The following is a 13,420-nucleotide window of genomic DNA, read 5'->3' as shown; positions in this document are numbered from 1 at the left end:
AAATTAAGTTCACCAGCAAGGAACCAGGGCACTATGGTGGAAGGCTATGTAAAATTTATTTAGTAGGTGTAAAAACATGGGTACCTGAACCTGCAGAATCTCGTCAATTTATAAGCATTTTATTATTCAGTCAAGTTTTGATAACTGGATGATGTTTGTAGCTTTCTCATCTCAGCGTTCCATAGTATCATTTGGAGATGAGGTTTGTGTACATAAACATACCAATTTGCAGAAACGGATTGCAGATATTTAATCGTAATGTGGTTACGTGTCAGTAACATAAAATACAAAAACGCACCAGACGTATCACACGCTGGCACCTAACCATATTAAGGATGAGGTCCCTTTTCTCTTCAGAACAAACTTCAGAAATTTGAAAATCTGTTGGTCCTGATGTTCACATTTGCGTCACCAGTTTATCGTCACCATCATTCACCAACTGTTGTTCCTGCATCACTATCACTCAGCACCTGTCATTCCTGTCTCTCACTCACCAGCTATTCCTGTTTCACTATCACTTAGCACTTGTCGTTCCTACCACTATCACTCACCAACTGTTGTTCCTGCTTCACTATCATTCAGCATCTGTCGTTCCTGTCTCACTATCAATAGCCAGCTGTCATCCTCGCCTCACTGTCACTCACCAGCTGCCCTCAGCCTCATTACCACCATCATGGATGGTGTCCCTCACATGATGGATGGACATTAATGTGGCTCTGTAGCCCACATTCTGTCTTCCACACGCATTATTGGATGACATTGTCATTAATCACGTTTGCTCGTGTGTGTTTTTCCCCTGTTGTGTTCGAGTTTATAGTTTTGGTGTGGAAGTGGTTGCACGAGCTCTCGTGTGACTAGCCTGTAATGTGCCCATGACAGATGTACTGTATGGTTGACAAACTCTTAAAGGGAATGATGCTCTTCAACACCTTCATACACGACGCTATTGCGGTGGTACCTGACTCTAGCACACTGGCATATATGACACTACGGCAGACTGGTACGTGACACTGTGACATGATGTCACTTGCCACACGGGAGTTGCATGTCGCAGAGTTGCGATGTGGAATCACTGAAACTGACGATACATTGGTTTGTAGAGGAAAATTTCATTTTACCGTTACTGATATATGGGATTTGCAGTATCTTTGTAAGCCAAAATAGATGCGTGATTGCAGGATAAGCTGGGTATCGGAATGATGGTAATGGGTCGTAACCCATGGAAAGATTGGCGGTTTCTTGAATTCGGTATTGGGAAGGTATAGGAAGTCCTCCAGTGAACAGGACAGTATGACTTGTGGAAGGAGGCACTGAGGACGGAGGAGAGGGGTTTTATTTGCGCTTAGAACTTCATGTCAAGTTTCACGGGTTTGGTTGAACGCTCTGTCTTGAGGCTGTGTAACCTACAGGTAACATTAAATTCGTATCCTGACTGAGAGGGTGTTGGGGATGGAAGATGGGGTGGAAGCTGTGTTAATGCCTGGCAGATGCTGAAGAAATGGTCAAGTTGATCATCTGTATTTGAGAGGTGACTGATGCAGTTAGAGTTTGTTTGGGTATTCAGATTGCTCGTCTGATTCCCATACCACTGGTTATGTCAGACTGCTTCACGTGGTGTTTGGTAGGAGGACTAGGGTTTCTTCGCGATATGCATGTCGAGAATTACATTTTCTCTTTTACAAACGGGTTGTTGAGGTTAGTATTCTTGTGGTTGAAGGTGCGCTCCTGCTCCATTAGTCTTTTGATGCAGAAAAGTGATCCTAGGCTTCCATGATCATACTCATGTAATTGTCCCATTTATTTTTTCATTTTTTTTTTTTTCATCTCCTAAGTCTTTGGATACCGAACAGTCCACTGTTAAGAGTGGTGCGCTACTGAGTCGGTAACCGGCCAGTATGTTCTGTGACATTCTTGCCTCTGCAGATGTTGGGGCGTCGTTTGAGCGAGGGAGCTATAACAACGATAGTGAGCTACGATGAATTTCAGTCACTGAGGCCCGGTCCCCGGACCTTTAGTGCATTTTCTACCCTCTTTTGCCCCACCGCCCACAGGGTGGGTAGGAGTGCTCAATAAATTAGCCGGTCAGCCTTATCAGTTAAAGTAAGGCCAAGCAAAAGTGTTCTGATGGTGTGTTGGCTACTCTACATCCTGGGATCAATGAAGTTGTTCCTGTATGTCTGTGGTGTTGATTTGACAAATCCCTCACACAGCTGTATCTTGACACATGGGTGCCTGACTCTGAGGTGTTTCTAAGATGATGCACTGGTATATGTATATAAGGTGAGCAAGACGGGTTTTAAAGCACGCAGTAGATTGTGGAGGCAGTTCGGTTGGGGTGGCCGCCCGATATTTTATGATCCTACTTTTCTTGTATGCCCTCAGGAATTTCATCATTGAGACTGATCGGGGTAGCTATGGTACATGACACTATGGCATACTGGTGTATGACGTTCGCACACTGGTGTGTGACAGTGACTCAGTGATACTTGACATTGCGGCATAGTTACATGACTGGCACACTTTGACGCAGTCATACTGTTACATATGACACTTGCACATAGACACTTGACATTATGGCACGCTGGCACTCGACTCTGTGGCACAGTACTGAACTTTCCTGACGAAAGCGTGACCGTCAGTGTGTTATCACCTGCTTAAGTTAGCCACTCCGCTGTACATGTAACTGCTGATTGTCAGAGGAAGACCAGATATAGTGCACATCTCTGTTCTAACAACCAGCAGCATTACATTAAGGATAGAGCCAGGTGTTTCTAAGACATTTTTTTTTTCGTTTATTGCACTCCAAATGCGGGTGAATATTGTGATGTGCGGGTGATTCTTGTGATGTAGACGTCACTGACAAAAGGTACATGCTCTTGAAGAGAGCGTGCTTTATTTACAGTGAGCTGCGGCCTCTTAAATGTGTATGCTGGTCTTCCAACACACTCCTCATGTGTGGAACCCACATACAGAAAGTTACAATCTACTGAGATCTGGGTCTGTGTATCCCGCTCCTGTCTACTATCATCCCGTGTGTCGTAATGGGGGACGTGATTTGGTGTATGGACTGAGACAAGCCAAGGTACAGCCATGCTGCGGTGTACGCGATAAACCCGTGAGTTGAATGTATTGTTGGGGTGGGGGTGGGGGGGGGGGGAGATAATGAATGCTGATACCAGCGAGGGAGGGGCCACCATGTTACATTGGCTTGAACTGATAATAGCCGACACACCACACACCATTTTGTGCCATGGACCACATGCCGCATACACCTGCCACCACATACTCACTTACTGCCTCACATTCCTTTCACCACATAGGACCTGCCACCACATAACATCTGCCACACACACACGTACACACACCCACACCTGCCACCACACTCCACCTAACCACACACACACTAGCCACCATAAACACCGGCCACCACACACACACCTGTCAACACACACCTTCCACTACTTGCCTCCACATGCATGCCTTCTACCACGGATACCTGCCACCACCTACTGCCACACTCCCCCTGCCACCATGTAGGAGATAAAGAACTCTAGATCTACTGGTAGCGGCAGGGTAAGTGCAAGGTGAAAGAAGTTCGTGCAAAACAGACACACAGCATTTGATTCCTAGGGTGCGTCAGAGCACCAGCCTGGTCCACGCATCTCCAAGTAATTATAAGGTGTCTCTTATACAGATTTTGGTGTTTGCAACACCCACCGAGGGCAAAATATGAACATACATGAAATAATAACATCTGTGTTGATGGGTGAACCACCTAGTAGCATAAGGACCTAACAGCATCCCTCTCATTCCATTATTACTTGCAGCAAAATGAAATATGAAAGATTGGGGTGAACCAGCCATATACAGAAGGACCTACAGGTCTACCCCATTATTTCCTACATCTAGACAAAACATGCAGGAGGGGAAAAGGACCTAACACCATCCCCCTCCTTCCATTATTACCAGCAGCAAAATGGAATGTGAAAGATTGGGGTGAACCAGCCATATACAGAAGGACCTACAGGTCTACCCCATTATTTCCAACATCTAGACAAAACATGCAGGAGGGGAATATCATCCATTTATACAAGAACCTGGCGTGTCCCCCATTATATCTAGCAACTAAAGTAAACGTAAAAGGGGTTGAACTAGCCACTTACTCGAGGATGTGGCAGGTTCACCAACTAGAGGCTGTAAAATTGTCCACTTTGGACTGTTGACAGCAAACAGTTCTTTGAGAGATGTAAGGATATAGCAACCAGAGGACATAACATGAAATCAAGCGGGAATCCTGTTTAAAAAAATGTATGATAGTACCTTTATAGTAAAAGAGTTGTGGATGAATGGAATAGAATGACTGAGGACATGATTAATGCAGACAGGATATAAGTTGTATAACAGTAGAGAATGCTCAAGGGGTGGGGTCTCATAGATGTGAGATTCCCTTCCACCTTGTCAGGAAAATAGTGAAAACAAAGCAACCGTAAGAGAGTTCTGGCATAGTTATAGCATTGTGAAAGCCTTTTACAGCATCTGTCAGTCACAGTAGGAAGATATGGCTTTAATGTGTCCACTGCTCCCAAGGATTCTGGGAGACATTACCAGTAATTTAGGTCAACTTTATGGGTATGGCCAAACAAGTTAGGTTCACTGATGAAGATGCTTGAGTCCCATAGAGGAGACTTATATAATGAAGATCTCATGCAACTGTAGCAATAAGAGTCTGAGAAAAAGGCTGTAGCTATTGAAACTACCCCATATGGACATAGCATCAAAAAGAATCATCAGATTGTTGACAGGAACATAAAAATAAGCATCACTTGCTACATGGAACTGTACAAGAAAAAGAAGTAATCTGTTCAGCAGTCTTTGGACATATTTTAGAGTTCTGCAGAAGAGCTGAGCTGAATAAGCATACAGTCTTCATTTGTCTCAGCTACTTGAGCACTCTTCCCAACCAGGTCCCTACCAGCTTAGCGTAGTACCTCAGCCATCTCTGGTTAGTGATATATGATTTACCTTTATTGTTTTATATATGTTTAACAGGATATTTGGTTTATGATGTTGTAATGTTTAGTACTTATTCTGTATTTAGTGGGAGGTAAGCTAGGCCTTGGTTCATAATACCATACATACCCTTTCTGTGTTAAAGTTGGATTTGTTTCAAGTTGTTTCACTTAGTATTGTGCTATCAGGAACACATCTCGAGATTAAGCAAGAAATGCCTTTACCGCAGAGTTCTAATCAAAACAGTTTTCACTGAAATGAAAGATAAACATAAATTGCATTATACTTTTCATTGATACAATGGTTTTTCATTGTTAAAAGTATTTAATGTACTTTGTGACATGTATCATATGGTAGCCTTTTGGTGCATTGTAATTAGTAGATTTAATTGTCATTATTATTATTTTCTTGTTCTCTCTGTACTGCACATGTATCATATGGTAGCCTTTTGGTGCAGTGTAATCTAGATTTAATTGTCATTATTATTATTATTTTCTTTCATTCTTGTTTCTCTCTTTACTGCTTTAGTAAGGTAGCACTAGGAACAAAGAAAGAAAAGGACTCATTTGCTCACATCCATTCTATATCTGTCATGTAATGCATAAGAATCATTACGTCCAACCCACCACCGGTCCCCACAGACAACCCTGGGGTGCCCCTGGCTGCTTCACCGACAGCATGTCACTCCCATTACACTACACCACTCCGTTTCTGTCTATCCTGTGCATGACTTTTACCCTCCTGCATATTCAGGCCCCGGGCATTCAAAATCTTATTTTTGCTTCATCCTTTCATCTCCAATTCAGGCTACCCCTTTTCATTGTCCCCTTCACTTCTGACACATGTATCCTCTTTGTCAACATCCCTCTCATGCTTTCCATATGTCCATATTATCATATTTATTATTATTATGTGGTTTCGGTGCATTATTACGTGACAGCTAGAGACTGAAGGTGAACGAATGTGGCCTTTGTTGTCTTCACTAGCGCTACTTCGCGCACATGAGGGGGAGGGGGTTGTTATTTCATGTGTGGAGGGATGGCGATGGGAATGAATAAAGAGGCAGACTATGAATTATGTACATGTGTATATATGTATATGTCTGTGTGTGTGTATATATATATATATATATATATATATATATATATATATATATATATATATATATGTATACGTTGAGATGTATAGGTATGTATATTTGCGTGTGTGGACGTATATGTATATACATGTGTATTTGGGTGGGTTGGGCCATTCTTTCGTCTGTTTCCTTGCGCTACCTCGGTAACGCGGGAGACAACGACAAAGCAAAATAAATAAATAATAGATATTATTATTTATTTATTTATTTATTATTATTATTATCATTATTATTATCATTATTATTGTGAGTAGTAGTATGATTGTTGAAATAATCTGATCTAACTGCATCATAATGTATTTCATCCCCACAGAGCCTGGCTGAAGTGTTTCGCTGCTTCATCTGCATGGAAAAGCTTCAGGATGCTCACCTTTGCCCACACTGTTCTAAGTTATGCTGCTACCTTTGTATTCGACGCTGGCTGACAGAGCAGCGACCTCAGTGTCCACATTGTCGAGCTAACCTACATCTTCATGAGCTGGTCAACTGTCGCTGGGTAGAAGAAGTCACACAACAGTTGGATACATTACAGCAGGCAGGGGTCAGGCCACCACCTCCAGACACTGATAAAGACAAGTAAGTTGTGCTGTGCTGTGCTTGAAATTTAGTGTGGCATCTGATATGAAATACTAAAGCACTGTTTTTCATCCGCCATGGTATTTGCATTGTTGGAATCCATATTGTAAGTAATCGAAATGGGTAAGATTTTTCTTAAATGACGTATTGAAACCAGTTAAAAGTGCAAAATATTTTTTTGTAATTTTATGAGTTAACCAAAATTTGGTTGTTTCTGTTTTCTTGAATTTGAATTATTGATTCTTATTATAGTTTTGAAACAAAAACATTTTTAGTTTCTTGTCTAAAGCAGATTTACTTTAAACTGACACAGGATATAGCTTGTGAACATAGTTTTTTCAATTATCTTTGCATTTGTAACACTCGCTGTATACAATATATGTTATCTTTACTTCCATATACATTGATGAAATAATGTTCACTTTCACTCATCCTCCATTCATTGCTAATGTGCTAAAGTGAAACATGGGCTTCTAAACAAATACAGGTCCTTAATATTCCACTATGCATGCTTAGTTAATGTATCTTGAGAATAACATCTTCATTTACATCTTTTACTCAAAATGACTTTTGTACATGGTCAGAAATCATTATGCTGGGACAAACACCCAACAAACAACAGCACATAGTGTTTAGATCTCTTTACAGAGTTTTGTGCCACAAAGGAGACAATTTTCCCTGCTGCTGTGTTATACACAGCCACTGCATCAGACTATGGGTCGTATCCAAACATTTTACACATTCACACTTTTTTTCACTACTTGGAAATGAAGACTCAGTCATCATCTCCCAACTACTGAGGCAACTCATTGGCATTAACCCTAACACTGGACCCTCACTGTAACTCTTCGTACAGCACCAAACGAAGATCACTAAAAGTTACTGCTTCATCAGATTCTCAAACTACACTCATTGGTTGTTGGTAGCATCTGCTGTTGGATATTTGCTTAGAAAATTTTTATTTGTAGAGTTAGTCACATGGGGATGCCTAAGCATACAGGAGAGCTTCCATATAGATAAGGGCATGGTTGAAAATTTTGCAGTCTAAGCTTATGCAGCAAAGAAGGGCTCAGATAAAAGCCTTGTTGCAGTTAGTGAAACTTGATCAGAGAACTTTTCAAGTTAGCTCTTGTCCAACTTGCACCTCAAGTTGATAAGAACTTGAGATGCAAGTTGGACAAGAGCTAACTTGAAAAATTTTCTGATCAAGTTTCCCGAACTGCAAATACAATTATACAAAGCTTTTATTTGAGACCTTTGCTGCATAAGGACAGCAAAAATTTGCAACCATGCCCTTATCTATAGTGAAGCTCTCATTTATGCTTAGGCATCCCCATGTGACTAACACTACAACTATAAATTTTCTAAACAGATTTCCTACTGCAGATGAGAAGTGTTTGCTGGAGATCGTAAAAGATATCAGGGAGCAAGTGTAACTTAGCCCGACTTACTATCTTGCCAGGTGTGAGCGCCATCAAGAGAAACTGAGTGTTTATTGTTGGACATGTGGAAAATGTATATGCCACCAGTGTGCTCTCTGGGGTGGAACACATTCTGGCCATACCTTCAAGCCCCTCGAGGAAGTCTATGAACAGCACATAACGCAGATTAGAGAAGAGGTAGCACAGTTGAGAAGAAGATTGCACGAGCTGGTCTCTCTTGTGCAGGAAGTGGTTAGTAATTTATTAAGGAATTGCATGCTTGTGTGTTACTGTGTTTTACCAATTCTTTTAATAGAAGTAGTATGGAAGAATATGGAAATTCCTTGATTTACAGGTGAACAATTTCATCCATATCAGGAAGCCTGAAAACTATTATTCCACAAACCTACCTTTTTTGGTGAACACACCATTAACTCCTAGAAATTCCTTAGACTTTTTCTGGTTACTGATGCACACTTCTTTTGAAAACTGCACAAGAATTGCTTTAATTTTTATTGTACAGTTAGGTAATTACAATATGATATGAAGGAATTTATTTTAGACTTGTTATTTGCACTACAGATTACTTACTGGCAATCTGGCAGAGCCACTTTGGTTAGGGGGGCATGGCAAGTTGATGCAACACATGTGGTCTAACTGCCCTTTCTTTGTGATAACTCAGATTTTTGCCTATGTTCACCATGAAGGTGTCCAAAAGGCAAGCGAACAGACTTTGTCTTGTGGAAGTGATATGAGGAAGTGTTTCTCTCAGGTATTTCAGATATGATGGATTAATAAGGAAATTACTGAAAATGAGCTTATATTAACATGTGAAAGATGGGGATACACTCAAAAACCTCAGCTGACCAGTCCCAGATCCTCTTTTATCACTTGTCATGACAGTTTTCTGCTGGAAATGCAAACATTGAACACCAAACACATGAAATAAGGAACACTAAAATTGTTATATAAAGTATTTATATTTATTATACTTACTCGCTGTCTCCCGCATTAGTGAGGTAGCACAAGGAAACAGACAAAAGAATGGCCCAGCCCACCCACATAGACATTTATATACATAAATGCCCACACACACACATATACATACCTATAGATTTCAACGTATACATACATATATATACACAGACATAAACATATATACACATGTACATATTCATACTTGCTGCCTTCGTCCATTCCCGTTGCCACCCCGCCACGCTAGGAAAAGACGACAAAGGACACATTTGTTCATCCTCAGTCTCTAGCTGTCATGTGTAATGCACCAATACCACAGCTTCTTTTCCACATCCAGGCCCCACAAAACTTTCCAAGGTTTGCCCCAGATGCTTCATGTGCCCTGGTTCAATCCATTAGCAGCATGTACACCCTGGTATACCATGTCATTCCAGTTCACTCTAATCCTTGCACATCTTTCACCCTCCTCTATGTTCAGGCCCCAATCGCTCAAAATCTTTTTCAATCCATCCTTCCACCTCCAATTTGGTCTCTTACTTCTCGTTCGCTCCACATCTGACACATATATCCTCTTTGTCAATCTTTCCTCACTCATTCTCTCCATGTGACCAAACCATTTCAATACACCCTCTTCTGCTCTGACAACCACACACTTTTTATTACCACACATCTCTCTTACCCTTTCATTACTGACTCGATCAAACCATCTCACACTACATGTCCTCAAACATTTCACTTCCAACACATCCACCATCCTCTGCACAACCCTATCTATAGCCCATGCTTTGCAACCATACAACATTGTTGGAACCACTATTCCTTCAAACACCCATTTTTGCTCTCTGAGATAATGTTCTCACCTTCCACACATTCTTCAACGCTTCTAGAACCTTTGCCCCCTCCCCCACCTTGTGACTCACTTCCGCTTCCACGGTTCCATCCGCTGCTAAATCTGCTCCCAGATATCTAAAACACTTCACTTCCTCCAGTACAGTAAGAAAATTCATATGCTCACTGGATTTCAGCTAAGTTTTCCTGGACCTAGCATGCAGGTGGCAACCTTTTGATGGAGCTATATCATCGTAGTGTGCATTGGGGTAGTGTGTTGTTGAGGGCTTTCCCTCCCCAAAGAGGTCCACTTTTTCCTTTTCCTGCGTGGAGGACATTATTGAAGCAATAGGAGTCTAATAAAAATGGTTTTGAGGCTATAGAAATAATTAACTAAAGTCATTGTTAAGGTTAGTGGATATGCGAGTCCTTTCTGGGTATGTTAGAATTCCTGAAATAAAGTTTAAAAGGGATGATTTTATGTGACCAATTAAATGTAAACCAGTTTGTTGTTTTACCATATGTAACATTTCTGATTTTCTGTTATCACAGTAAGTTAGTGCATAAATTATATGTATTTTATCAACACTAGGGTAACATCTCTACCTCAACAGTTCAAGTTGAGGACATGCTACATTTTTGTTCTATTGATTACTCAGGTTGTTTGTGGCTTCAGCTTCCAGACTGCCTTGTGATATTGTTTATTGACTTTGCCCTCTGTCAGGTGGTGAAGATCTATATTTCTGTCTACTTGTATCTCTGATGCCTGTTTCCTCTGGGAATTCCCTCAGAGGGGTGGCCACAGCATAAGTCTTCACAACTGGTGAACTCCAGTGCTGCTGCTTAACCTTTAGTGCCTCACCCATAACAGGCCACTGGCAGAGGGCAACTCAAGCATAGTGTTTCCAGAGGCTCCTACGTAATGTTTCTCTTTACTACTACCTAATATGTCTACTTCATGTTTCTGCCTGATGTTCCAAACTACTACTATTACGTAATGCTCTTGCCTACTATGAAGTTCCTATGTACTATTTCTACCTAATGCTTTTGCCTAATGTTCATACTTACTACTTCTGTATATTGCTCATACCATGTTGCCAAAAACTTGGGCTAGTAGAAAGTTACAGGAAAATGTAGCTACAAAGGATGAGTTATGTGAGTTAAGAGTTGTCAAGTTTTATGTGGGACAAGGAGAGATTGTATGTATGTGGATAGAATGCCAGCAGTCCATATGTGGGTGAGGCAGAAAGAAAAGACAGTTATCTGGGTTAGAGGAGTGCAACTTGACAACCAATGAAGTGCTGGCTTACCACGCAGCCTTCACTAACCTTCCCAATCTGAGGCGGGTAGTACCAGTAGTATACCTCTCTTGTCGGTGGCCGCCTACCAACTGCTACCTACAAATATCTATCTGCAATTTCTAAACTTTTGATAAAGGTTCTTTCATAAATGAAACATTCACCATTCACTTGCATCTAAAAATAAGGAAGAGTGAAAAGAATGTAGGTTGTTTCAACATTCATGCACAGTAGGGGAAGAAGTAGTTAAACATGAAAAAATTGACTTGGAAGAAGTGGGAATCAATAAGAGGAGATATGAGAGAAGAGAATTACGTGAAAGAGGGGCCAGAATTTGAGAAAGTATGGCAAACTAACAATTGGTGCTACATTGAGAATGGCCAAAGAAAATAATCTTTTCCATGCTAGTGTTTCTGAAGATGACCAAGTTTAACCTTTACTGTCTCTCCATCCACCTGTCCAACTCCCCTCACTTCAAACCAACCAGCTGGCCTACTCATCCATCCTTCTCACTTACCCAGTTACTTATCCACTTTTCTAGACACCTACTTCCTAACTAAACCATCCACAGATGACTTAAGAGTTTGTACAAGAGCAAGGTGAAGGGAAGGAAAGAAATGGGAAGATCAAAAGTGACATGAAAGGATAGAGTTGGGGAGTGTGTGGTTTAGGTTGATATGAGTTGTGGGAAATATATTTTTTTTTTTATTATACTTTGTCGCTGTCTCCCGTGTTTGCGAGGTAGCGCAAGGAAACAGACGAAAGAAATGGCCCAACCCCCCCCCCCCATACACATGTATATACATACGTCCACACACGCAAATATACATACCTACACAGCTTTCCATGGTTTACCCCAGACGCTTCTCATGCCTTGATTCAATCCACTGACAGCACGTCAACCCCGGTATACCACATCGCTCCAATTCACTCTATTCCTTGCCCTCCTTTCACCCTCCTGCATGTTCAGGCCCCGATCACACAAAATCTTTTTCACTCCATCTTTCCACCTCCAATTTGGTCTCCCTCTTCTCCTCGTTCCCTCCACCTCCGACACATATATCCTCTTGGTCAATCTTTCCTCACTCATTCTCTCCATGTGCCCAAACCACTTCAAAACACCCTTTTCTGCTCTCTCAACCACACTCTTTTTATTTCCACACATCTCTCTTACCCTTACGTTACTCACTCGATCAAACCACCTCACACCACACATTGTCCTCAAACATCTCATTTCCAGCACATCCATCCTCCTGCGCACAACTCTATCCATAGCCCACGCCTCGCAACCATACAACATTGTTGGAACCACTATTCCTTCAAACATACCCATTTTTGCTTTCCGAGATAATGTTCTCGACTTTCACACATTCTTCAAGGCCCCCAGAATTTTCTCCCCCTCCCCCACCCTATGATCCACTTCCGCTTCCATGGTTCCATCCGCTGCCAGATCCACTTCCAGATATCTAAAACACTTCACTTCCTCCAGTTTTTCTCCATTCAAACTCACCTCCCAATTGACTTGACCCTCAACCCTACTGTACCTAATAACCTTGCTCTTATTCACATTTACTCTTAACTTTCTTCTTCCACACACTTTACCAAACTCAGTCACCAGCTTCTGCAGTTTCTCACATGAATCAGCCACCAGCGCTGTATCATCAGCGAACAACAACTGACTCACTTCCCAAGCTCTCTCATCCCCAACAGACTTCATACTTGCTCCTCTTTCCAAAACTCTTGCATTTACCTCCCTAACAACCCCATCCATAAACAAATTAAACAACCATGGAGACATCACACACCCCTGCCGCAAACCTACATTCACTGAGAACCAATCACTTTCCTCTCTTCCTACACGTACACATGCCTTACATCCTCGATAAAAACTTTTCACTGCTTCTAACAACTTTCCTCCCACACCATATATTCTTAATACCTTCCACAGAGCATCTCTATCAACTCTATCATATGCCTTCTCCAGATCCATAAATGCTACATACAAATCCATTTGCTTTTCTAAGTATTTCTCACATACATTCTTCAAAGCAAACACCTGATCCACACATCCTCTACCACTTCTGAAACCACACTGCTCTTCCCCAATCTGATGCTCAGTACATGCCTTCACCCTCTCAATCAATACCCTCCCATATAATTTACCAGGAATACTC

The 13,420-nt window shown here is 41.5% G+C and overlaps 1 protein-coding gene across 1 annotated transcript in view; it reads left to right on the top strand.

Moving 5' to 3' along the window:
* The window catches only part of LOC139764108 (E3 ubiquitin-protein ligase TRIM37-like), a 181,033-nt gene that overhangs the window by 110,836 nt on the left and 56,777 nt on the right, over positions 1-13,420 (top strand). The window contains 2 exon segments of the mRNA XM_071690602.1: positions 6,462-6,724; positions 8,187-8,397. Coding sequence (XP_071546703.1) covers positions 6,462-6,724; positions 8,187-8,397 — 474 coding nt within the window.

The sequence above is a fragment of the Panulirus ornatus genome, chromosome 48 (genome assembly GCF_036320965.1).
Source record: "Panulirus ornatus isolate Po-2019 chromosome 48, ASM3632096v1, whole genome shotgun sequence".
Taxonomy (NCBI): domain Eukaryota; kingdom Metazoa; phylum Arthropoda; class Malacostraca; order Decapoda; family Palinuridae; genus Panulirus; species Panulirus ornatus.
Note: the sequence above shows the minus strand (reverse complement) of the source record. Positions and strands in the feature narration are given on the sequence as shown.